At 41.5% G+C, this 27,595-nt stretch overlaps 1 protein-coding gene across 2 annotated transcripts; it reads left to right on the top strand.

Moving 5' to 3' along the window:
* LOC122729324 (carboxypeptidase A4-like) lies at positions 1–27,595 on the top strand. Of its 2 annotated transcripts, XM_043968149.1 has the most exons (11): positions 1–71; positions 7,505–7,586; positions 8,736–8,870; positions 9,761–9,859; positions 11,253–11,354; positions 13,497–13,598; positions 15,177–15,287; positions 15,777–15,867; positions 16,929–17,128; positions 22,805–22,889; positions 27,408–27,595. In XM_043968149.1, the coding sequence occupies exons 1-11, from the start codon at positions 7–9 to the stop codon at positions 27,593–27,595; spliced, it is 1,260 nt and encodes a 419-aa protein (XP_043824084.1). In that variant the 5' UTR covers positions 1–6. The 2 variants fall into 2 exon arrangements, with proteins under 2 accessions (XP_043824084.1, XP_043824083.1); XM_043968148.1 differs by lacking the exon at positions 9,761–9,859 and having other exon boundaries at positions 7–71.

The following is a 27,595-nucleotide window of genomic DNA, read 5'->3' as shown; positions in this document are numbered from 1 at the left end:
CTGAACATGAGGTGGCTACTGTTCTTCGCAGCCCTTATAGGGGCTAGCTATTGCAAGGAGAAGTTTAATGGGTAAGTGCCTCTTGGGGGGCTTATTTTTTTTGGGTTACAACTGAAATATGGGAGTCCAGCTAAAATCTCTTGGTATTTATGTGTGTATGTTTGTGTGTGTGCGTTCGTGCGCTTCTCACTGTCTCTTCTTTTTTGTTTGTTTCTGTCTCTCCTATTTTATAAATTTTTATAACTTTAACATAAATTTTTTATAAATTTATAAATTTAATAAATGTAAATTTTATAAAATTTCTACTTTCTGTACAAGTTCATTATTATATTAGTTATGCCCAAAATCCAACTGCATTGTGGCATGCAGGTGACCCCATCTTCTTGAAGGCTATATAGAATTGGAGACCTGGTGGATGCTAAGAGATCTGGAACATGTATGTGTGGATGATAGACTATGTGTCTGTTGTCCAAGCACCAGATCAGCTGAGATTTGAGAGGCTCATTAAGAGAGGATCAGCATGGGGCGGCTAGGTGGCACAGTGGATAAAGCACCAGCCCTACATTCAGGAGTTCCTGAGTTCAAATCTGGCCTCAGACACTTGACACTTACTGGCCGTGTGACCCTGGGTAAGTCACTTAACCCCCATTGCCCTGCAAAAAAAAACAAACAAAAAGAAAGAGAGGATCAGCTACCAGAGGTGAATTATCTTGGCCACAACTCATAAAATCATCTCCAAAGCCCCAATGGGTTGTAGAGGTTGGGGATGGGTGTGGGGGTAGGTGATAATCTGTGTCAGTGTCAGAATTTAGTTAATTTTTCTTTTGTTTCTTTGTTGACTGAAGTGAAATTTACAAGAGGTGTGTGTGTGTGTGGGGGGGGGTCACACACAGAGTGGCCCAAGGATTAGCGCAGTTTAATACTTGACTTTGGGGATACCTTCTTTAATAACTTAATTTATACTCTGCTTTAAAGTCTATAAAAATTATTTCATTTAAGCTTCATGACAACCCTGTAGTCTAAGTACCATAGCTATAATTGCTTCCATTAAGTCCAGAATCACATACCTAGTCAGTGTCAAAGGTAGGATTTGCACTTGGGTCTTATTACATGTTCAGTACTCAGCTATCAGAACAGGCCTGGTACCCAGTAAGCGTTTAACAAATGCTTTAGATGAATAGATATTGCTATGCCACATATCCTCTCTATCTAGGCATATATGTGTGTATATATGTATATGTTTGGGTATTTAATACCCTCCCCAAACACAAGGGAATTGGCATTTGAAGAGGGTGTGGAGTTTAGGAGGGATGAGATGGAGAAAGTACTTCAGACTCTGAAAGAGCTGGTTGTCTAAAGTCCAAATTTATGGTTGTACTCTAGAGGAGAGGATACAACTTGGGGGTGGAGGCAGGGGTGGAGTAGCTTCAGGGTTATTTATAACAAGCCCAGATACCTATTGTAACACTGTCTATTCACACCCATCTCTCTGTTGTCAAATGGCTCCTTGTAGTTGGGACATGGTCTATGACTGAGGAGAGATTTTTCTCTGGGTAGCTCAGTAGGGTAGCTAGGTGATGCAGTGGATAGAGCACTGGGCTTGGAATCAGGAAGACTCATCTTTGTGAGTTCAAATCCAGCTCCAGATACTTCCTAGCTGTGTGACCCTGGGCAAATCACTGTTGGTCTCAGTTTCCACATCTGTAAAATGAGCTGGAGAAGGAAATGGCAAATCACTCCAGTCAGTATCTTTGCCAAGAAAACCCAAATGGGGTCATGAACAGTTGGACACAACTGAAATAACTCAACAACTTGGTAGTAATTTTCCCAGTTGCTTGGTGAGATGATATATAAAAATTGTCAGTCCCAACCATGGCTTCAAAATTCCTAGCCCATCATGGTGACTGTTGAGTCTCTAACAGTGGCACAATGCCTACCTCACACTGTTGCTATGAGGAAAACTCTTTATTAGTAGTCAAGGACCAAATAAGCTTGAGTTTTTGCTATCACTATGAATTTGTAAGAGAGGCAGTGCATGATGTTGTAGTACTCTACTGAGTCAGGAAGTCCTGGGTTCAAGTCCCATCAGTGACACATGCTGGCTATGGGACTCTGGGCAAGTCAGCCCTAATCTCTCAGTTATAGTTCAGTTGTGTCTGACTCTTTGTGACCCCATTTGGGGTTTTCTTATGCAAAGATACTGATGTATTTTATCATTTCGTTCTCTAGGTCATTTTACAGGTAAAGAAACAGGTAAAGAGGGTTAAGTGATTTGTCCAAGACTACCTCAAAGCTAGGAAGTATCTGAGGAGAGATTTGAACTCAGGTCTTCCTGATTCTCACCACCTAGCTGCCCCTAACCTCTCAGTGCCTCAAGCAAATTCTGGAACTGTGAGTTAGTGAGTAGTTGCGGATCTGCTTTGGTAAAGGGAGTTTCCTCACTGACAGTTCTCTATACCAATGAAATCACAGCTGTGACTTCTTTCCTTCCTTCCTCAATCATGGTTAAATGACTTGCCCAGGGTCACACAGCTAGATTCTGATGTCAAATTTGAACTCAGTTCCTCCTGAGTCCAGGACTGGTATTCTATCTACTGCACCATCTACCTGCCCCACATGTGTGATTTCAAAAAATGAAAAATAGAAATATTAGACTAAAGATACAGGAAACAGATCCTCAGCTGTCTTCCTGTTTCCAGAGTTTAGCACAACACCTGATATAAAGTAGTTGCTTAGGGGCAGGTAGGTGGCGCAGTGGATAGAGCACTGGCCCTGGATTCAGGAGGACCTGAGTTCAAATCCGGCCTCAGACACTTGACACTTACTAGCTGTGTGACCCTGGGCAAGTCACTTAACCCCCATTGCCCTAAAAAACAAACAAACAAACAAAAAAGTAGTTGCTTAATAAATGCTTATTGGCTAACTGATTGAAATGCTCATGAACTGGTGTCTGCAGGCAGAGTGTTTGATAGCTAATGCTATCTTTTTTTTTTTTTAGTGAGGCAATTGGGGTTAAGTGACTTGCCCAGGGTCACACAGCTAGTAAGTGTTAAGTGTCTGAGGCCAGATTTGAACTCAGGTACTCCTGAATTCAGGGCTGGTGCTCCATCCACTGCGCCACCTAGCTGCCCCGCTAATGCTATCTTTACAAAGGCTAACATGATTTGGCTATGGTCTTAAAATGGGAAGAGCTAGATTTTGGAATCAGGACCTGGATGAAAATCCTGGTTCTAATACTTAACCACCTCTATGGCCTTGGGCAAGTTATTTAATCTCTGGGTCTGTTTCCTCATCTGCGAAATAATGAGATTGGACTCCATGGAAACTTTATTTAGCCCCTTATTTTATGGATGAGAAAACTGAACCCCAGAGATTAAGGGACAGGTCTCACAGTGAGGGAATGGTGGAGCTGGGGCTATATAATCCAAGTCTTCTGATTCCCCCCAAACTAGTGCTCTTTCTCCTACCTCATTCTGGCATTCAAGACCTCTACAATCTGGCTCCAACCTCTCTCTCCAGCCATATTTCATGGTGTACCCCCACTTCCTACACTCTGTACTTCAGCCAAATTAAACTAGTTGTTGCCTGGTTTCATTCTGTTGTCTCTTGGCTTGGTACTTTTGCACATGTCTATGGGGGCCCCCATCTCTGTCTACTGCCATCTTGCCCCCCCTTCAAGGAAGGAAACAAACATTTATGAAGTACCTACTATGTGCCAGGCACTCTACAAATTGTTTTATAAATATCTCATTTTATCCTCACAAATAGGGAGTTACTGGGGAGGTAGGTGCTATTATTATTCTCACTTTTTGTACATTTATATTATTATTCCTCAGTTGAGGATACTGAGGCAAAGGTTAAGTGATTTGCCCCGGGGCACACGGTTAGTAAGTGTCTGAAGCTGAATTTATATAGCTATCTTTTAAAAGTCAAATAACAACAAAAAATGCTTACTATGTGCCAGGCACTGTGCTTTATATTTATTAAATCATTGGATCCTCATAACAACCCAGGGAGGAGTGGTCTCCTCTCAATAAGGATATAACTGTCACCATTCAAATTATAGTCCTTTGGACCCATTTGAGGACAAAGGTCTCAGTCCCCCTTCCCTCTCCTCCAGCAAACAGATCACATGGTTCAAGTAGCCCTGAGCTGGTCTCAATGAGGTCCTCTTCTGGGCTGTGTCCATATGAGGAAAGATTGAAGAAATGTCCCTGTGTCACCTCCCCCATTGTCTGAGAACCCAAAGAATAATTATGGAAATTAGGGTTAAGAGTACTGCATTCTGGTTAGCTAGCTTTCAAGGGTAGATTATAACCCTTAAATAGTGGGCCAGTGATGAACAAGGGGTGGGTCCATTTCGTGTTAGGGGCTAGGGATTAAAACGAGGCCTGTGAGCTCTCCCCCTCTGCACTTGCTGGCTGTAGCACATATTTGCAAGTGTCCATTCTGGTGAGAATGAAAATAAATGAGCCTTTGACACATCGACCCTGAGTTCCAGAGAATTATCGAGCAGGGGTCGTTTTCCTCTCAGGTTTTTTTCCCCCCTGTTTTTTAAATGAGGACATTTAAGCAGAGGTAAAGTGACTTGGCCAGGGTCACACAGCTAGTTAGTTTCTGAGGCCAAATTTGAACTAGTCTTCCTGACTCTAGGCCCAGAGCTCTAGCCTCCGTACCACCTGGCTGACTCCTTCAAGATACAGCTCAAATTACCCCCTCCTCCTTGAAGAAGTCTCGTAGATACACACTCACCTCCATCTTGATTTCCTCGGGCCAATCTGTCTGACTTCTCTTTGATTGTATTACAGCGAGTTGGGCACAGGTCTGATTCTCCCCCTACAAGAATTCAAGTTCTTGGGGCTATGCTGGTTTTGGTTGTTCTATGCCCAATGTCCAGCAGAGAACTTTGTACCCACTCTGTGTTTAATAAATTATTGAGGGGCAGCTAGATGGTGCAGTGGATAAAGCACCGGCTCTGGATTCAGGAGGACCTGAGTTCAAATCTGGCCTCAGACACTTGACACTTACTAGCTGTGTGACCCTGGGCAAGTCATTTAGCCCCAATTGCCACACACACACACACACACACACACACACACACACACACACACAATAATAAAAATAAATAAATAAATAAATAAATTATTGACCCGAATTGCTTGTAGATGTGGTTTCTTACACAGAACCATAAAAGGCAGAGGGCTGAACTTTGAGTCAGGAACTGACTTACCCAAGGTCATACAGCTAATGGGATTTGAATCCAGGTCTTCCAACATCAAATTTAATACTCTATCCAGTCTACTATCCTACTTTAGTGACATAGGTCAAACAGAACTAGTTTTAGTCTTCTGGCAGGTGACAGTCATGTAATTATGACTGATAAATCATGAAGCAAACTTGTGTTTTGTTTGTGAAAGAGGGCAAGTCCTAGAGTTAGGAAGACTTGGCCTTAAATCCCACATCTGACACTAATAGTAACCTCTTTGTACCTCAGTTTTCCTCTTTGTAAAATGGAAAGAAGCAAGGGGAAATAAGCAGTTATTAAGCACCTACTGTATGCCAGCACTGTGCTAAGTGCTTTGCAAATATTATCTCATTTGATAGGGGTAAGGACATCTTGTAACACTTTCCTCATAGAGTTGCCGTGAGTCTTAAATGAGTTAATAAGTAAAAGTATTGGGCACAGGGGCCCTGGATTCAGGAGGACCTGAGTTCAAATCCGACCTCAGACACTTGACACTTACTAGCTGTGTGACTCTGGGCAAGTCACTTAACCCAGCCAAAGTCATTGCCCAGCCCCCCCCCCCCAAAGTATTGGGCACAGCTCAAAGTGCAATATAAATGTCAGGTGTTCATTGTCATCCTCATCCACATCATTTAGTACAGAGAGGGGTCTTCTCTTCCCAAAGGTCTCTGGGGACATAGAAGGTGTAAGGGCCAAAATTTGATATACGGAGCATTATTAGGGTGACTCGCCTTAATATTGGGGTCCCAGAAATATGAGGGACTCTTTTAGGTTTAATCTCCCCTTTGAACTTTCCTCTTTATATATTCCTTCCAGGCCAATAAGAAAAGGAGCCTCTGAGCTTTAGTTCATAAAGGATCAGGTTTTATTACTTGGGAATTAATTAAACCACAAAGGTGAAACCAATTAAGGAAATAAGGAAGTAGAAATACAGATAGATAGTCTTAACTCTAAGCTTAGTTTATGCAATCCCAGAGTGTTTCCAATTAAGCTAGTTCAAAGGAATTTAGGATTTTCCTTAATTAAAATTCACCAAACTCCGGTCAGTCTACAGTTACTCAGCAGTTGCCCGAAACAGAGCAAAACATGTGCCTCTGCCAGGTCCCCAAATGCCACCAAAGAGTGAGAAGTTTTTGAACACGCCCCTCCTACCAGAAGTTCCCTCCCTTCTGGTCACGTTCAGTTTTTCCTCCCCCAAAAGGGGAGGTCCTTCAAAAGCTGCTCAGTAGCATGTGCAATCTCAGGGTGGGCCAGGTGTGGCCCCTCCCAAATGATTCAGCTAAAACTTTTGATATTAATCTTAACCACAAATAATTTTTACCACAAAGGTATAAGCTTCTTAAGGGAGAAGGCAATTTTTTGCTTTTTGTCTTTGAGCCTCTGGCAGCCAGCACCTTGTAACAATCACTTAATCGATGTTTGTTGAATGAATTTGAGGTTGTTTTATCCCCTGGATAAGTTTTTATATTGATCTCCCAATTCACCCTCTTTGATGGAAGTGCTTCTCATCTCACCTTTTCCCTAGCTGTCCCCCCTGCCTGGAGTGCTCTGTACCCTCATCTCCACCTCTTTTCTTCCCAAGTTTTCTGCAAGATTCAGTTCAGATCTCACCTCACTCCTTGAAACTTCCTCTTTCCAGAGCACTTTTCATTTACTTTCCATATGCCTCACATCCTTTGTTGTTTAGTTGTTTTGCTCATGTCTGACTCTTGGTGACCCCATCTGGGGTTTTCTTGGCAAAGATACTTGAGTGCTTTGCCATTTTCTTCTCCAGCTCATTATACAGATGAGGAAGCTGAGGTAGACAGGGTGAAGTTACTTGTCCAGGGTCACTTAGCTAGAAAAGTGTCTTAGACTGGATTTGAACTCAGGAAGATGGAGCCAGGCGTTGCCTTATCTTATATCTACCTAGTTGCTTATATATTGTATCCCCTATTAAGATGTGACCTCCTTGAAGGCAGGGGGTGTGTTTTTGCTTTTCTTTGTATCCTCAGGGCTTAGCACAGTGCTAAGCATACAGTAAAGCATATACTGGCATACAGTAGGCACTTAATAAATACCTATTGATTAACCAGCACGAAGGAGAAAAATCACCCAGCTAAGAGGCTGTCAATAATCCTCAGTGTTTAATAAATGTTCATTGACTGTCTGACTGAGGCCCATTTATTTGAGATCACCCCAAACCCCAGGAAATTTGGCTCTGGTTTGTCATGCTTGTCAAAACCACATAACATCATGATTTGTTTGTTTTGGTTTTAGGCATCAGGTTTTTCAAATTAAAGCCCGGGATGGAAACCAGATTAACAAACTTCAAGAGCTGATCAACATGGAGAACTTCAAGGTATCTCCTTTCCTTTCCTTTTGGAAAGCTTTTGACCCCTGGGAAGGATAATCATTCACCGATGTTATGATCATCTTTAGTGATCGTAATCCTAGGTTCAGTCTCAGTATTTGAGACAAGCATGATGGGGCAGGGCAGCAGTGATGATAGCTGATGTTCGTACAACACTTTGAGGTTGGTAAAGCAGTTTGCATAAGTTATATAATTTCCTCACACTATTCCTGTGAGTTAAGTTTGGTGGTATTGTTCCCATTTGACAGATGAGGAGACTGAGGCTTGGAGAGGCTTGACCGAGATCCTCCAGCTTGTAAAGGTCAGAGGCGGGAGATTATTCCCTCATTCAACGCTCTTAGAATTGAAAGGAAGAAAGGAAAAGGTGGCACAGTGCAGAGAGCACTGGGCTTGGAATCAAGAAGGCTCATTTTCCTGACTTCAAGTGCAGCCTCAGACATTTACGAGTTCTGTGGTTTGCCTCAGTTTCCTCATCTGTAAAATGATTTGGAGAAGGAAATGGCAAACCACTTCTGTATCTCTTTTTTTTTGGGGGGGGGGGAGGGCCAGGCAATGGGGGTTAAGTGACTTGCCCAGGGTCACACAGCTAGTAAGCATCAAGTGTCTGAGGTCGGATTTGAACTCAGGCCCTCCTGAATCTAGGGCCGGTGCTTTATCCACTGAACAACCTAGCTGCCCCCACTTCAGTATCTCTTAACCCCAAACGGGGCCATAAAAAGTAGATGGAGTAATGGATTAAACAACAGCAATGATATTTGATCCTAGAGCTCATAAGGAGCCAGGGGAGGTCATTGAATAGGGGAGAGTCATGGTCACATCTATAGTTTAAGAAAATTGATTTGACAGCTGAGTGGAGGATGAATAGGAGTAGGGGTGAGACAAGGCAGGGAGCCCCGTTAGAAAGTTTTTGTAATAGTTCTGGTGAAAGGTAATTAAGGTCTGAACTAGGGTTTGTCACTGTGGGACGGTCCCTACTGTTAGATCTTTCTCCAGCTCCCATCTATGCTCTCTGGGTCTCTTTATAGGCAAAGGTCCCCAGAGGCTGCCTTGACTCACGAGTGTTGTAGTTTCTAGAGAGAGGTGCTTCCTCTTTGTTTTACCTGGATTGCTCTCTTAGTTTCTTTTGCTTTTTTTCAGCTCAATTTTTGGAAACTGCCCACCACCACTGAGCGTCCGGTCGACGTTGTGGTTCCATCAGGTAGTTTGAAACTAGTCAAATCCTTCCTGGAATCCCATGGCTTAGAGTACTCAATCTCCATTCAAGACCTGCAGGTAGGTAAAATGAAACCACACTTAGAGGTTCATTCTTGTGACAGGTTTACCCATATTTCAGAATGCTGACCTCATACAAATTGGCCTGACTGAACTGTGGAAGAGCTGCCATGGAGCTGAAATACCTTCTTTTCAAAGGCCTGGGTGCCATTACTTTATTACTTTAGTCAATTCAACCCCCAACCTCATAATTTGGCTCTAGTGTGGTACCTGACTAGAATTCTCCCATCTACTTACTATTATGGCCATAGATGAATTTGTATTCTGGCCGGGGGCCATTTAATAGAATAGGCAGCTGTATATAACCTTATTAATTAACCTTCAATGGTATGAGCCATTTGTAGGCCACTTTTTGTTTTTGTTTTTTGCAGGGCAATGAGGGTTAAGTGACTTGCCCAAGGTCACACAGCTATAAGTGTCAAGTGTCTGAGGCTGGATTTGAACTCAGATCCTTCTGAATCTAGGACTGGTGCTTTATCCACTGCACCACCTAGCTGCCCTGTAGGCCACTTTTAAGGGTTGGAGTGGTTGTGAGAGTTTATTAGTTTTCTCAAAGAACCTATTTCAGAGGGTCTAGATGCCAGATGCCAGATGCCAGGCCACTAAACAAGGACATTATAGGATAATTTACCTGTACAAATGTTGTTTTCAGGAAGTATTACTAGGGTAGTGGAGATAGGCTGGATGGGTGGAGTTGTGGGCAGGGGGAGAAGGAAGAATTCTTAGATTCTAAGAAATTTGACCCCTTTTAAAAGCCCTAGTTGACTCTTTTCCTGTTAATGCTCATTTTAGCTGAAATTTTGATTAGCAGGGACCCTCTTCTACTATTTTCCTACTGTGGAAATATATCTCATGGACAATCCTTATCATCTTGTCATTTTCTATCTTAGGCTCTCCTTGATGAAGAAGTTGAAGAAATGAAATACAATAGAGGAAAAGAAAGGAGTAACGGTAACTTCAACTACGAGGCTTATCACAGCTTGGAAGAGGTAAATATTTCAGAGCAAATTCAGATTAGTGGCTTCTTGGGTTGAGTTCAGGCTTACATCCTCATTCAAGAGTAAAAGAAAATGCTCTTAGCGCCTTCCCTTTTAAATTTTAAAATAATTTCTTATGCATTTAAAAATCATTCAAGCATAAGTCTACAAAATTTCTACTTCAAAATTACTTAAAAAATATAATACCTGGGGGCAGCTAGGTGGCACAGTGGATAAAGTACCAGCCCTGGATTCAGGAGGACCTGAGTTCAAATTCAGCTTCAGACACTAGACACATACTAGCTTTGTGACCCTGGGCAAGTCACTTAACCCCCATAGCCCTGCAAAAAAAATAAAAATAAAATAAAGCAGAGATACAAATATATATATATATAATACCTGGGGGCAGCTAGGTGGCACAGTGTATAAAGTACCAGCCCTGGATTCAGGAGGACCTGAGTTCAAATTCAGCTTCAGACACTAAACACATACTAGCTTTGTGACCCTGGGCAAGTCACTTAACCCCCATTGCCCTGCAGAAAAAAACAAAAACAAAAACAAAATAAAACCTTCCTAGCAGCTTATAGTTTAAGCTTTCTGAATTTGATCCATTCTTGGACCATTCACCTCTGTAATTTGTGTATACATTTTTATTTTCACATGGTGACCATTAGCTATATTATAATATACTTCTGGTTTTAATTTCATCACTTGGCATTCTTTCATTTGTCTTTCCAGATTTCTTTATTCCTTCTAGTTATAATTTTTAATGACATTATAGTATATCATTACACTGATATACCTTGGGCAAGTAACTTAACATCTCTGGGCCTCAGTTTCTTTATCTGTAAAATGAAGAAGTTGAACTAGATGGCCCTCAAGTTTAGTCTTTCACCAATTATTAGACATTTAGTAATGTTGCTTTCTATCTATTCATCTATATGCATTTAGACATAATTTTTTAAAACATAATTTTTTTTTGTTATAACATTCTTTGGGTATATTCCCAATAATAGGGTTAAATGGATACCTTTATTTGGCATTTAAAGTTCCCCCCAGTCTAGTTCCAGCCTACCTTTCTGTGCGGATCATATATCACTCCCCTAATTCACTTTATTCTCCAGCCAAACTGAGTGCTCCTTATACATAACATTCCATGTGCTTTTGCAGTGGTATTGCATCTCTGCATCTTTCATGTGAGGAGGGGTCAATTATGAGAATGAATAAGGCATGTTGTTTTCTAAAATCAGGGGGTAGCTGGCAAGTTCCCAAGAATGGGCATGCTGTGGCTGGTGTACTAGGAGTCAAAGAAACAAGGGGTAGGGGGAAGGAAGTTTAGAAGGAAAAAAATATACAGGGACACACAGTATGAAAACATCCACTCACAAACCCTTTCACATTTCAGCTTTATCATGAGATGGACAGCATTGCTTCTGATTATCCCAACCTAGTAAGTCAGCTGAAGATTGGTTATTCTTTTGAAAAACGACCACTGTATGTACTGAAGGTATGTGAGACCACATTAAAGAAGTCAGGGCTTGGGGGCAGCTAGGTGGCACAGTGAATAGAGCACTGGCCCTGGATTCAGGAGGACCTGAGTTCAAATTCGACCTCAGACACTTGACACTTACTAGCTGTGTGACCCTGGGCAAATCACTTAACCCTCATTGCCCCGCAAACAAACAAACAAAACCCCCCCAAACAAACAAACAAAAAAAGAATTCAGGGCAGCTATACTGTGGGGCATATCCTTGAATTTTCTTTCCTGCTTTTGCTACCAATGAGCAGCTGATAAGAACAGGGAGAGCTAGAACTTTTAAGCCAATTTCCTAGACTGGTTCATTATATTGCTGATTTGTAGAGTTGCTTATTCACAAAGGAGGGAAAGAGAAAATCAGGTAAGACTTCTTAAGGGTGAGACAGTGTGGGCAGTGGGCAGTTGCCAGTCAACTGGTATTTCTGGGAAACTTTTCACCGTGTCTCATGGAGAGTTCTTATTGTGCTAGGCTGGGCTGTGATCAACCTGAGGTATTGGACACAGAGAATATTGAAAGCGTGGGTGATAATGGCTGTGGGCCAAGAGGTCAACAGCTGGTCATAGTACCCAGGCAATCAGAAGTTGTAGAATACTGACAGTACGGTTTTATGCATCTCAATCAGTGTTTGAATTTCTTTCTCAGAGGTTTTGAAAATTTCTTTTCCCCAAAGCACATTTCATTTCAGTGTTGGAAGGCAGATAGATCCCTTGAGTACATGTGACTATTGACTACAAGAAGACAGAAATGAATAGTGGTCACAAGAAATTAAGGCAGGCAGAGTTCATGTCCTCAGAATTTGATCTGTATGAAAGACCTAAGTTCGTAGTTCTTTTGCTTAATGTACTAGAGTGACTATAAACACATTAATTTACAAGTTTCATCTGAAAAGCAGGCTATTTACTTCAAGGTGAGGGGAAGGGCTTTGGACCCCAGCAATGTGAAGGCCTTCACATGAACAAACACTATTTGCCTTCCTGCATTGATAGAGGGAGTGCCGCTGATCTGGCAGGTTATGCCAATGAAATAACCAGTCTGGTTCCTATCTCTTATTTTCATTAATGAGGCTGGGATTCACAGACCTATAAAATAGCCTCTCACAAGGTTGTTGTGAGGGTCAGATGAGATAATATTTGTAAAGTACTTAGCATAGTGCCTGGCACATAGGAGGCACACCTCCACCTCCTACCCTCACTCCAATTCTTCCTCTTAGCTGGTTCTCCTGTGACCAATAATACACATTTGAGAGATGTTGGCTTAAAGGTTATAAACTGTGACTATGGAATAATATGATGACAACCAGCTAGCATGAAAATGAAATCTGAGCTTGGATTGTTATTTTTTAAGTTATAAATCAAATATGCCTAACCACACCAGTGGCAGAAGCCAGAATTCACCACTCTTATCGAACTTGAAAGCTACTTGAGTACTCAGCTCATTTATTAAGATGAATCAGAAATGAGTGCCTGGAGCATGTTCAAGAACTAGGTTATAACATCATCCTGGGTCTTTCAAAGGACATTATCATCCTTTTTTTGACCATAGCACCAATAGCCATATGTGAGACAGAATTTGGACACGTCAGAATCAATCAGGGAATACCTTGCACATAGACTGTACAATGTAGGTTACAAATATAACTAATATAAGCAATTCATTTTCTTCCCATCTGCTCAAAGATTGCTTATGAAACTCTGAAGGGTTGTTGGAGGCTCTTTTGTTTTAGGATGGTCCTCACTGCCAGTCAACTGGGCTACTTTCCAATAGACCAATGAGATAAATTGTGCCATTGATATAACTTAATCTCTGAATTATTTTAAATACATAAGAAGGAGATAGTGAAAAGACTTTCTAGCAGAGAGACAGGGCTAAAAGGAGTATTCCTTGACACATGGAATATAGTGGAATTAACAATGGACTTGGACTTTGAGTCCTGGCTTGGCTGCTTGCTAACAGAATGGCCATAGGCAAGTCATTCTACCTTGATTTTCTTATATGTAAAATGAGGATCCTAAAATGTGAGCTATTTACTTCACAGTGTTGTTATGAGAGAGTGCTTGGTAACATTCTGTGGCAATGGGTGCTAGTCTTATGATTTGCTTTCCATTTCACAGTTCAGCACTGGGGAAGGCAAGAGACCCGCCATTTGGCTGAATGCTGGAATCCACTCCCGTGAATGGATCACCCAGGCTACAGGAATATGGATAGCCAGAAAGGTCCTATCTTCTCATGTGTACTAGACATTTTGGTAGGCAGGTGGGACCTTGTGGGAGATCTGATCGGGCTTCTATACCTGGGAGTGAGTGGGGAGGACATGCTGGACTGAATGTGCTTCACTGACATGTTGGGAAGTTACTGGAACAAAATATGTTCTTAGATGACAAAATGTATTGTTGATGGTATACAACCTGGCAGATGACCAACGTTCATTCTGTTCTCAGGGACCCTGAAGGAACAGGATCAGCCCCAGGCAAAGTTGTAAAGCAGGCAAAGGTTGCCTTCAGGGATCTTCCTTCATAGCTGTCCCATACCCTCTTTGGTACTCAATGCTCTCACTGCCTCTCCAGCCTCCTCTGGATAGAAACTTGTTCCCAGCTAGCTGTCACATTGGAAAGTGACAAATGAACCTATTCACAATAAGGAGAAAATGCCATATAACAGGTTCTCGTGTTATAACCTACTCTGAGGGTGATTTGCATTTTAACCGAGGACAGATAGTGGAATTTCAGATATTAATGAGAGGCTGGTGTGGAGGAAATAGTTTGGGGGTGGGTTTGCCTTCTTGGAGCCCCTCAAAATCTTCTAACCTGCAGATCAGCTAGGCCCTTTGTGGGAATGTTATAAATAAATAGGAAATTTCCTTGCTTGTACTATGGTAGGCTGGAAAATGTTCCCCTCACCCCTACAACCAAAGGGAGGAACTTATCACAGACAGGAATTGACAAGCTGATCACACCTATATTCATAGGAGCAAATTCAGGAGACCTGGATTCTATCAGACAGTGTGCTAGGAGGGGCTAGCACATTGAACCCAGAGTCAAGTCAAAATCCAACCTTAAACGCTTCCTAGATCGGCAAATTGCTTAACCTCTCTTAACCCTGGGCAAGTTGATTGGCTGCTATGAGCCTCAGTTTCCTCATCTGTAAAATGAAAACAACAATAGCATTTACCTCCCAGGGTTGTTGTGAAGATCAAATAAGATAATATTATAAAGTGCTTAGACAACCTTATAGTGCTATATAAACACTAGATGGTGTTATTGTGTAACGTTGGTCAAACCATCTCATCTCTAGTTCTCAATTTCCTTTTTTGCAAAAAAGAGACTGAACTACATGGTCCCTAAGGTACCTTAGAGCAGAGGTTCTTAACCTTGAGTCTGTGAACTTGCTTTTAAAAATATTATTGTAACTGTATTTCTTTTTTAAAAATTTTTAATTAAAAAAATTTTAAACTGTATTTCAATACAATCGGTTTCCTTTGTAATTCTATATATTTCATTTTATGCATTTAAAAGCATTATTCAGAGAAGCAATCTGTAGGCTTTCACCAGACTTTGTGTCCATGACACAAAAGGTTAAGAATCCCTGCCTTAACATTCCATAACTCTATGAAACGTCACTCAAGTGACTGATGCCTTAATAATCAGATTTTGCCTAGCGTTGTGTCTCTGAAGGTAGTCAGTCATGCAGTCACAGTTAGTGGAACATTTCTCAGAGGAGTTGGGGGAAAGGTCAGTTCTAACAACACCTCCTTGGATGGTTCAACTGATGGGGGCTTTATCTCCTCCGCTTAGATTGCATCTGACTTTGGGAACGAACCAAACATCACCTCCATCCTGGATAAAATGGATATCTTCCTGATGCCTGTGGCCAATCCTGATGGATATGTCTATTCTCAAACCAAAGTGAGTAACTCCAGATGGAGCCGGCTGGGAGTCAAGAGCTTTGGTTGTGTAAATAAATGCTTGTTCGAGTCTTTAATCTTTAAGTATTTTGAAATGTTAGTAATGGGGAAATGGAGTTAGATTTGTTCTGTCTGACATCAGGGCAGAGGCAGATTTAAGCTCAACACATGGAGAAAATTTAAGGACAGTGTTCATTTGGAGCTGTCCAAAAGAAGCAATGCCCCCCTTTCCCCCTTGGGAGGTAATGAGATCCCTTTCACTGGTTCTTCTGACTAGATCACTACTTTGGGGTGAGATTGCAGGGTGGATTCTTGTCCAGGGACAGATTCAGGTACTGTAGGTAGTTGTTCAAAGGCACCTTCTGATTTTGCAGTTTGGAGTTAATGTGATCTCCCAGAGCCTTTCTAACTCTGAGAGTCCGTGGGCCAGTGTATGGGTCGTAGTAATGAATCCTTTGCATCTGACTGCTTTCTCGGGTGGATTTTCTAGGACCGCTTCTGGAGGAAGACTAGATCCCACACTCTCGGAAGTAGATGTGTAGGAGTTGACCCAAATAGGAACTGGAATGCAACCTTTTTCGGTAGGATATAGTCATTAAAATATTTTGTTGTATCTTTTGTTTTTACATCACCTACACCAACACAGCACCAGCACCTGGTACACAGTAAGTGCTCAATAAATGCTTGCTGTCTTGTTGAAATGCTTGTCGACCTCCCAATACATTCCTCCTCCTCCCTCTCCCAGAGAGTCATCCTTTTTTACAACAAATAAAAAAGAAAAGGGAAGGAAAAGGAACATTTATTAAGAGCCTACTATATGCAGGACACTGTGCTAAGAGTTTTTACAAATATTATCCAATTGGATCATAAAGTAGATGTTTCCTACATGCTTTTTTTTTTTTTTTAGTGAGGCAATTGGGGTTAAGTGACTTGCCCAGGGTCACACAGCTAGTAAGTGTTAAGTGTCTGAGGCCGGATTTGAACTCAGGAACTCCTGATTCCAGGGCCGGTGCTCTATCCACTGCGCCACCTAGCTGCCTCTCCTGCATGCTTTTTGACAGATTCCCTAGTGGCTAACCTGCTGGTGATAGGCTGTTTCTGGGCTGTATTTAAAGCCTTCCTGGCCTGGTATAGGATCTGCTTTTGTGAATCCATAGTCCCATCTACGTCATGGTGGGGTGCTGGAATAGGATGGTAGTGGAGGGAGATTTCCAGTGTAAATTATAATTTGTAACTATAAGAAAAGATACTTGATACCTTCCCATATGATTTCTAGCCGGATTATTATAGATAAAAACTAAGCTGAATTTCTGGTTAAAGAGAGGAAAGGGTGTTTTTTTTTGGTGGGGGTGGGGAGGAGACTGAAGGGCTCATGGCAATTTAGGAGAAGGGGTATTGCTACTAAAAATATTCTTATATTTACCTGTGTACACGCTATATTCCTATGGCAGAACAGAAGCCCCTTGAAGCCAAGGGACTGTTCCAGTTTAGTTATTTTGTTCTCAGCACCAAGTACTGTTCCTTGTACACCATGGGTACTTAGCTTCTTGAATTTAATCAAATTAAATAGTTTTGTCCATCCAGAATCTTTAAGAGTCTGGGTTCTTATTAATGTCTTTGCTCGGGTTGGTTCCTGTCACAGGACAAGGATCCAGTGATGAACCCTGTTCTGAAGTATACCGTGGACCGAAGCCTAATTCAGAAGTCGAAGTGAAATCGGTGGTGGATTTCATCGAAAGCCATGGGAATTTCCAAAGCTTCATTGACATCCATAGCTACTCACAGCTCCTGATGTATCCTTATGGGTACACATGCAACAACGCCCCTGACTTTGCTGAACTGGTAAGTGACCATTTCCCTCAGGTGGCCACTAATGGGGCTTTTTACTCTTGCTTCTTTTTTTTTCTTTCTTTCTTTTTTTTTTTTTAGTGAGGCAATTGGGGTTAAGTGACTTGCCCAGGGTCACACAGCTAGTAAGTGTTAAGTGTCTGAGGCCAGATTTGAACTCAGGTACTCCTGACTCCAGGGCCGATGCTTTAACCACTTCGCCATCCAGCTGCCCCTACTCTTGCTTCTTAATGCCATCTGATAATCTTACCTGAGCGTTATAATAACATTTTTTTAATGTTTTAGTCACTTTATCTGCATAATTCTAAATGGCTTTCCAAAATGGTTATATTGATCCACAGATCCACCAACAATGCAAGAGTTCATCTTTCTTCCCTCAACTCCATCAATATTAAATATTCAAATCTTTTGTTATACTTTTCAATTTTCATTAAGCTAAAAAGCTTTTTTTCCCCCAGTGCAACAAACCTTTCTTTTATTTTATAATAACATTTTTCTATAGGGTGTCCCCCAGCTTTAATAGCTTAAGACCACATTAAGACTTTGGAAGTGCCCTGTATTTAAAGAAAAGTCAGAAAACATGGGTCTGTTTTATTAGAGCTTCACTCTATCTACTTCTCCTCTACTCTTTGGGCTGTGACAACAGATTTAGAGTTGTAAAGAGGAGAGAACTGTTCCTCCCCATCTCTCTCATTTTCCTTTGAAGCAGGATTACACGGCAGCCTCAAGTGAGCCTGAGGAATAGTTAGGAATTTCTGTGACCTCCCTGAGGTCTGTGCTCATTCTCTACTCTTTGGCCTTTCCATTTATCTTGTCATACAGTCCAAATTTACAGAGCCAAACAATGGAGGAACCATGAGTAGCAGACCCTACTGTTGGGCTAGCATCAAAAGCTTCTTTCTCTGAAGGAGTTTGGCAGGGGGAAGGTGGGACTCAGCAAGCAGCTTCCTGTCTCCCACCGGCTCCTCTTCCCATGTAGGGCACATAGATGAAAGCTATTTGGGGACTTGTCATTCTAGGTGTATGAATGCTACATCAGTATGACCTGAGCAAAGCTAGGGTGCAGGTGCCCTGAGGCCCAGCAACCCTTCCTAGCATAGAAAGGAGAAGAATTTCTGCAGCCTTCTCTTCATAATGAGTTATTCCTGCTGCCTGCAAGCCAAGAGTCTGTTTGAACATTACTGACCTCCCAAAAAGTACCTTGGATTCCCTTTACGTTTTTTTTTTCTTTTTTAGTGAGGCAATTAGGGTTAAGTGACTTGCCCAGGGTCACACAGCTAGTAAGTGTTAAGTGTCTGAGGCCGGATTTGAACTCAGATCCTCTTGAATCCAGGGCCGGTGCTCTATCCACTGCGCCACCTAGCTGTGTCCCCCTTTACATTTTTAAATGAACTTTAAAATTTTATTTATTTATTTTTTTTTTGTGGGGCAATGAGGGTTAAGTGACTTGCCCAAGGACACATAGCTGGTAAGTGTCAAGTGTCTGAGGCCAAATTTGAACTCAAGTCCTCCTGAATCCAGGGCCGGTGCTCTATCTACTGCACCAACTAGCTGCCCCCTAAATGAACTTAACTATATAGAACTTCCATTAAAGTTTTATTCTGCTATCTCCTTGTGAGATAGCAGAGAATTCCAATCTCTGGAATAGCCTACTAAGCCTAGAAAGGCTTTTAGTATTTATTAAACAACCATTTGTAACTGGCTTGCTCTCAGTGCTGGGATCTATAAGGACCTCAGGTGACCTTTGGGTCACTTAGTTATGTAAATACAGCTTAAGCTGCTATTCCAGGACACAGGTCACAGTCCTTATTCACCAGGCCATGCATAAATTACATATCTACTAGCAAAATATTTAATTAAGACAGAATAGCAAAGTGACTCATCCAAAAATGTTCATGAGCAACAGAATTGTTCTCATACCCATGCCACACACAAAATGGGCATAGATTTTTAGGATTTTGAACCTGGATCCATGAACTTAAAAAATATATTTTGATAACTTATTTTAATATAATTGGTTTCCTTTGTAATTCTATGTGCTTTATGTATCTAGAAACATTTTCCCAAGAAATTGATAGGTTTCACCAGATTGCCTAAGGGGTCCATGACATTCCAAATATTAAGTAAGACCCACTGATCTATAGGCATGAATGGGGAAATAACCATTTCTCAGGAAATGTCACCGGGTCAGGGACAAAATTTAGGTTTTAGAGACAGCATTAAGATTTTTTGTCACTTGTTAGAGAGCAGCTAGGTGGCACAGTGGATAGATTGCAGGGCCTAGAGTCAGGAAGACTCATCTTCCTAAGTTCAAATCTGGCCTCAGACACTTGCTAGCTGTGTGACCCTGGGCAAGTCACTTAACCCTGTCTGCCTCTGTTTCCTCATCTGGTAAATGAGCTGGAGAGAAGGAAAAGGCAATCCAGTCCAGTATATTTGCCAAGAAAAACCCTCAAAAAAGAGTCACAAATAGTTGGACATGACTGAATTACAATGACTTCTTTTTTTTTTTTTGCGGGGCAATGGGGGTTCAGTGACTTGCCCAGGGTCACACAGCTAATGTCAAGTGTCTGAGGCTGGATTTGAACTCAGGTACTTCTGAATCCAGGGCCAGTGCCACCTAGCTGCCCCCAACAATGACTTCTTAAGCACTGGTCCTAAAACCAGATTGCCAGATCTCACCAAATGGAGTTGAGATGGTGGGCTGTAATCATCTACAGTCTCTAGAACCCAAACTGAGGTTGCAATGTTGGCATTCCTTGCTCATCAAAATGTATCCCATAGTATCAGTCTGGGCCACTCTGGATTTCTCGATTCTTAAAACTCCTTTCTTGGATGTATCTAAAAATGAAAATAGACACCTATTAGATTGGCAGGAGGTAATATTCTATAGTGGATAGAAGGCCAGCTTTGTGGTCAAGAAGACCCGGATTTGAGTTTTGCCTCTGCCACAAACTAACATCTCAGAGACCCAGGAAACTCTCTAAGACCATCAGTTATGGATGACTTGCTAGTCTGTATGAGTGAAGGAACCTTTTTACAATGGGAGTTCCTGATACCGATGAAACCACAGGTTCAGCCCCAAAAATTAAATTGGGAAAGGGAGGAGCAGGTTGCCTACATATTCATAGGAATTCTTTGAAGCCCTTAAAATCTTTCCATTTTTCTTTCATTGTAAGACCTGATACATTTAAAATTAAATGGTTTATTAGAAACAATTTTCAGCATCCATATAACCAACTAAACTTGCTTAGTAATAATAAGTTAACCAATAGACATGTATTAAGCACTCACTATATGTCAGGCACTGTGCTAAGAGCTAAGGATACAAGAAGAGGCAAAACATAGTCCCTGCTCTCAATGAATCTAAAATCTAATGGATAATTATTTACATTTAAGCCTTTTGATTTTAATTTCATTTATATTTAATTCACATTATAATGCAATAATTATAGAATATAATTTATAATAAAATTAATAAACACCCATTTATTATTTATTATTTCTATTTCTATTGTTTCTATTTAGCCCATAGGTACCCTCCTCAGCCTCTAGTTCTTCCTCCCCCCCAGCCCTCCACCTCCCCACTGCCATGGATTGCTTTCACATGTCCTCACAAATTGTTATTCCCCCCCAAACCTTTTGTAATTGAGTCTATGATTATTTTTAATGGTTCATTTCTTTTTTTATCATAAAAGTATTTTATTATTTTCCAGTTAATGTAGAGATAGTTGTCACCATTTGTTTTCATAAGATTTTGAGTTTCAAACTTTTCTCCCTCCCTCCCTTCACTCCCTGTCCTCAAGACAGAAAGCAAACCGATATAGGTTGTATGTGTACAAAATAGTCTTTGATTGACAAAGGTTCTTACTTTTCTTCCATGTTCCTCCTTCATTCTCTTATCTCTGGGTCTGCACTTGAGAGGTGATAGCATTTAAACCCTTCTGTAATCACTCTGCTCTGAATACTTCCTTCTGCCTCCACCTAGTGGCGATCAGTCCCAGTCAGGGTATTTCTACCTGAAGGATCTACCTTAACCTTTCCTGCTCCTCACCTAGATCAAGTTCTCATAAACTATCAGAACTAGAAGAGACTTTAGATGCCAGTTAGTCCAGATTCCTCATTTGACAAATGATTGAGGTCTATTCATTCAAGGTTATCCAGCTAAGTGGCCAAGCAAGACATTAAACCTACTCCTGACTTTAAATTAGTCAAGCATTTATTAGGTGCCTACTACATGCCAGGTAGGGGCAGCTAAGTGGCTCAGTGCATAGACCCTGGGTCTGGAGTCAGGAATACCTGAGTTCAAATCCAGCCTCAGATACTTATTAGCTATGTGACCCTGGGCAAGTCCCTTAACTTCTATTTCTCTTAATCCACCGGAGAAGGAAATGGCAAACCATTCCAGTATCTTTGCCAAGAAAATCACATGGACAGTATGGTCCACGGGGTCACGAAGAGTTGGACACAACAGAACAACCAATGGGCCGGGCACTAAACTGGGATACAAAGAAAGACAATAGACGATCCCTTCTCTCAAGGGACTCTTGGACTAATGGGGGAGAAAACACACAAACAACTGTGTACAGACAAGATATAGACAGGATAAAATGGAGATAATCAGCAGAAAGAAAGTACTAGCATCCAGCGGCTTTGGAAAGGTGGGATTTTAGCTGGAACATGAAGGAAGCCGGGCTGCAGAGATGAGGAGGGAAAGCATTCCAGGTGTGGAGGAGAGCAGGAGAAAATGCCCGGAGTCTGAGCTGGGGCATCCATTGTAAGGCACAGTGAGTCCTCTCTCTTTGACACCTCTTCACCTCACCTATCCTGCCTTTCTGATTCTTTTCACCAATACTGATTGCTAGCAATCTTAAGGTTTGTAAATCATTTTACACAAATGATCTCATCAGTCCTCACAACAACCTTGTAAGATAGCTGCTATCATTCTATCTATTTTAAAGCTGAGGAAGCTGAGGTGTAGTAGTGGTGGTGGTGGTGGTGGTGGTGGTGGCAGCGGCAACAGCAGCAGCAGCAGTAGTAGTAGTAGTAGTAGCGGCAGCAGTGGTAGCAGTAGTAGTAACTTATATTTATATAGCACTTACTATGAGCCAGACACTGTGCTAAGCCCTTTACTTTTATTATCTCATTGGATCCTCATAACAACCCTGGAAGGAAAGTACTATTATTATTCCCATTTTACAGATGAAAAAACTGCCAAATAGATGTTAAGTGACTTGCCTAGGCAGGGTCACACAGCGAGTTAGTTACTGAGGCAGGGTTAAAACTCAGGTCTTCCAGAAGTCAAAGTCCAACACTATCTACTGGGAAGGTGTATCTGGAATGTGACCTGAATCAAATTAAAATGTAGTTGGGAAACATTTAAAGAAAAAAAAAAATACAGTACAACACAAATAATGTTCATTTGTGGTTTTCTGAGTCAATATATGTACTCTTCAGGGATCCATCCCGATCTGAATTTGACACCACTGTACTGGGCCGAGCTAGCTCATCAGCTAGGCATTAGTGAATAGAATTGGGGCATCTGCTGCTCTTATGGGATAGGAAGCGGCAGAGGAAGAGGGAAATAAAGCAAGCCTGAGCAGTGTGAACGTGTCTGTCATTTCAGGGAGGATCATTATTTCTCACTTTGCTCTTATACTCTTTCTCCAGGACGAGGTTGGGAAACATGCAGCACAAGCCCTGTACTCCTTGTTTGGCACCAGGTACCGGGTTGGACCTATCTGCTCAACTGTGTGTAAGTTCTTGTCTTATTTACTTAGTGATCTGGAAAGTGCTTAGAGATATACATGGAAATGCAAGGGTGGGGGACAGGAAATTAGATACCCTCTGTTTGCCAAGGAGGATGGCATCTTGGGCTGGTCTGATTTTAAGATGATGATGATAAATGATATCAGAAGAGATGACAAATTATTAATGTTGCTGTTAATAGCATTATTATATTATTAATATAATATTATTATACACAGCTAGTAAAGAAATGAGGCTGGATTTGCACTCAGGTCTTCTTGACTGCTGGTCCAAGGCCCTATGCGTTATGCCACCTACCTCTCTAGGCTGTTTGCCTCAAAATTAATGGCCCCTTTGGACTACCATGATTTCTTGTCTTTTAAACTCCTCCTAGTATGTTAGCTGTGATTTACTGGGATTATTGCTGTGTTTGCCTCTTGGAGTTCTTCTCTCCCCTTTGAAATTACTGCTCCTAATTTCTGTGCTCTATGGTGCATTATAAATTATTTTCCTTGTAATAGCCCTATGAGGTTGGTAGTACAAATCACCCCCATCGTACAGATGAGGAAATTGATCAAAGACTTGCCCAAGGTAACACAGCTAAGGAGAGTCAGAGCCCAAATCTTCTGAAACCAAACCCAAGGCTCTTTCCACTATACCATCCTCCTAATATGATGGGGGCTTTTCCTAGGGATTATAGAAGTCACATTACAGAGGGATTTATTGTTTCGACATCCAGGCCTCAGCTTGATGTAGCACTGGTATCAATAATATGGGTTCTGTGGGTCTTTGGTTCTATCACTGCCATAAACACAAGCAGTTACTATGAATTGATTTTCCTGAAATACCAATTTGATTTCTACAGAAAATGAAAGGCCTGGATTTGAATCCTGGCCCTGACACTTACTGACTTTGTGAATTTAGGTGAATCATTTCATTGGTCTAAGCCTCAATTTCAACATCTGTAAAATGGGGATAAAAACCCCCACTGCATTGAGTACTTAAGTAGTACTTCACAGGACTTCTGTACAGAAGGTCCCAAATAAATGTGAATCTTTATTGCAAATGGATTTCTAGAAGGAAGCTTGTGGGTTGACCTGGGAATTCTTGTTCCCTCTTTCTAAAATACATTGTCTCTCCGAATGCCTTTTAGAAGACATGATGGGGGGGAGGGGGTGGCTAGCTATTACCCCAACAACTAAGATAAAAATGGGAAATTAGAAATTTAGAAATGGAAATTACAGCTCTAGTTCTTGTTCTCCCAAGATGGCTTTGTATTCAGCAGGATTTATGGGCACTTAAATGTTCTAGGGTCATTTCATCATTGCCAACCTAGTAACATAAATTGTATTATTATTGTTGAGTGGGAATTCTCCAAAGAAAATATTATAAAAGGCCCTCCACCCTCTGCTGAGTCAGTGCTGAGTCAGTGACCCAAAGATACACCTAAGTACCATAGGATCCTCCCCCAGATAAGCCACATGGAGGATGAGCTACCGTGGGGCTCCAAATGGACAGAGGATCCTGCTCCGGCTTAGAGACATAGATACATGGGGTTTCAGAATTACACACATTTTTTTTTTTAGTTGGAAGGTTCAAATATTCTTGCTCTTTTCTTTCCTTGACTTCCCTTCTTTTTCTTTTCTCCATTTTTCTTGACTAAGTCTCCCTACATCACCCAGGCTAGAAGTGCAAGAGGCTATACACGGACCCAGTTCTATTAATAATTGTCATAGGAGATTTTACATGCTCCATTTCTGACCTGTCTGTCCCTCCTTAGACAGTCTGGTTTAAGTGACTTGTCTAAGGTCACACAGCTAGTAAAGAAATGAGGCTGGATTTGCACTCAGGTCTTCTTGACTGCTGGTCCAAGGCCCTATGCGTTATGCCACCTACCTCTCTAGGCTGTTTGCCTCAAAATTAATGGCCCCAGGGGGCAGCTAGATGGCGCAGTGGTTAAAGCACTGGCCCTGGATTCAGGAGTACCTGAGTTCAGATCCGGCCTCAGACACTTGACACTTACTAGCTGTGTGACTCTGGGCAAGTCACTTAACCCCCATTGCCTAAAAAAAAAAAAAAAAAAAAAAAAAAAAAATTAATGGCCCCTTTGGACTACCATGATTTCTTGTCTCCTCCTAGTATGTTAGCTGTGATTTACTGGGGTTATTGCTGTGTTTGCCTCTTGGAGTTCTTCTCTCCCCTTTGAAATTACTGCTCCTAATTTCTGTGCTCTAGAAAACCAGATAACCCAAGCTTCTTAATATAGAGTCTAAGGCAGGCATTCTTAACCTGGGGTCTAAGGGGTCTGTGGATAGATATAATCAGTTTCCTCTGTAATCCTATATATTTTATCTCATGATTTTAAAAAATCTTATTGTGATAAAGGGTCCCCACTCTTCAAGAGATTGCCAAAGAGGTTCATGATGCAAAAGCCCTAAGTGAAGAGGTGAGGAGGACTCAGGAGCCTCTCCTATTTTTGTATCATGCATGAGCTTTGGTGATAGGAATTTGGGCAGTCCAACATTTTCTGCTTCCTTCCTAATTCTTACCGTGTTCTAGATAAGGCGAGACTGCTATCTAAATGTCCTCAGGAAAGGGAATTATCCTTGACAGTGCTTGTTCAGCATTGAAACAGGACAGAGTACTGTTAACGGCCACCCAGAAATTCAGAAGGCACAATCCCTCAGCAAGGCTATAAGGGAAAAACAAACCAATTAGTGCTAATAGGGAGAAACAACATTCAACAGCTGTGTGACCATCAGCAAGTCATTTCAACATTTCCAGCCTCAATTTCCTTATCTGTAAAATGAGGATATTAATAGCGATATTACCTACCTCCCAGGCACAAATGAGGGAATGTGTGTAAAATGTTTGGTGTAAAGATGGAAGTTAATTAACATTCATGTCATAGTCGAATGGAAAATCAGTGTTCTCTGACAGTTTATGCCACTAGGACAGAGCCAGCTTCTCTCTATCCTTATTAAGTTGACTCTTATTGATTTGGAAGCAGGATGGCCCAGTGGAAAGAGTTCAGGATTGGAAGTCAGCAGATCTGGGTTCAAATTCTGATTTACCTTTCTTCCTAGTAACCTCTCTGACTTTCAGTTCCTTAATTTGTGAAATGGAGGGGAATGGAGGGGAGATCACATTCAGAAGTTCTTTTTAGTTCTAAATCTACAACCCTATGACCTGCTAGTGTTCAGGTAGCAAATAGGTGGCAAAAAAAAAGGGACTTAAACCCACAACTTCTTCAGAGTCTCTGAGCCCCAGGGGCCTCCCGGAATGATAAAATTAGTGCTCAAGGGGCCTTAGAGACCACCTGGTTCAAAGGTCCTTCACCTACTTTGTGTCACGGGTCTCTTGGGCAGTCTGGTGAAGCCTGTGGATCTCTTCTCAGATTAATGCTTTTAAATGAATAACAAAATGTAGGATTTCAGAAGAAACCAACAAAATGTATGATATGATGTGATATAAAATGTTACATAACATAATATACAATATAAAACATAACATCATAACATAAGAGTAATGAAGCATAATAGTATTGTAACATAATCTACTCTAATATGATAGGATAAGATATATCATATATAATGGAGAGGCTAGGTGGCACCATAGTGCATAGAGTCTAGAGTCAGGAAGACTCATCTTCCTGAGTTCAAATTCAGCCTCAGATGCTTACTGGCTGTGTGACACTGAGCAAGTCAATAACCCCGTTTGCCTCAGTTTCCTCATCTGTAAAATGAACTGGAGAAGGAAATAGCAAACCATTCTAGTATCTCTGCCAAGAAAACCTCACATGGGGTTGTGAAGAGTCAGACAAGGCTGAAAAATAACTGAACAATAACAACTGAATCATACATAATAAATTTAGTTGTTGTATAAATCCATTATAGTTGTGTAATGTATAAATCCATTATAGCTAAATATAGTCATTGAAACATTTTAATAAAACAAGTTCACAGCCCCCAGTTTAAGAGTTCCTGAGCTAGACTAACACCCTTCTTCTTCTTCTTCTTCTTCTTCTTCTTCTTCTTCTTCTTCTTCTTCTTCTTCTTCTTCTTCTTCTTCTTCTTCTTCTTCTTCTTCTTCTTCTTCTTCTTCTTCTTCTTCTCCTTCTTCTTCTTCTTTTGGTGAGGCAATTGGGGTTAAGTGACTTGCCCAGAGTCACATAGCTTGTAAGTGTCAAGTGTCTGAGGCCACATTTGAACTCAGGTCGTCCTGAATCCAGGGCCGGTGCTTTATCCACTGCGCCACCTAGCTGCCCCTACCCTTATTCTTCTTATGAGGAAACTGGGGCCCTAGAAAAGTAATTTGCTCAGGGTCTCACGCTGATTATTTTCTATGGAATATTTCAATAGGAGACAGACTTTTTTCAGCATGGGCATGATGATTTTCAGAAAGAGCATAAGGTCCCTAGTAGACCCAGGCCAACAGACCAGGAGCGCTTCTGACCCATTGTCTGTTTTGACTTTGAATGAGACTCACACCTATCCACGATTTATTTCCTTTTTTTCAACTACAGATCCAGCCAGCGGCAGCAGCATAGACTGGGCCTATGAAAATGGCATTAAATATGCTTTCACTTTTGAGCTGCGAGACACTGGACGCTACGGCTTCCTCCTGCCTGCTAACCAGATCCTCCCCACTGCCCAAGAAACCTGGGTGGCCCTCCAAGTGATCATGAAGCACGTTAAAGACCACCTCTACTAG

Source organism: Dromiciops gliroides, chromosome 5, assembly GCF_019393635.1.
Source record: "Dromiciops gliroides isolate mDroGli1 chromosome 5, mDroGli1.pri, whole genome shotgun sequence".
NCBI lineage: Eukaryota > Metazoa > Chordata > Mammalia > Microbiotheria > Microbiotheriidae > Dromiciops > Dromiciops gliroides.
This window is presented reverse-complemented; position numbering and strand designations above follow the sequence as displayed.

Coding starts and splice junctions, on each gene's coding strand:
- LOC122729324 (XM_043968149.1), top strand. CDS start 7: ATGAGGTGGCTACTGTTCTTCGCAGCCCTTATAGGGGCTAGCTATTGC. Junction 72..7,504: donor TGCAAGGAGAAGTTTAATGG/GTAAGTGCCTCT, acceptor TTTTGGTTTTAG/GCATCAGGTTTTTCAAATTA. Junction 22,890..27,407: donor ACCTATCTGCTCAACTGTGT/GTAAGTTCTTGT, acceptor TTTCAACTACAG/ATCCAGCCAGCGGCAGCAGC.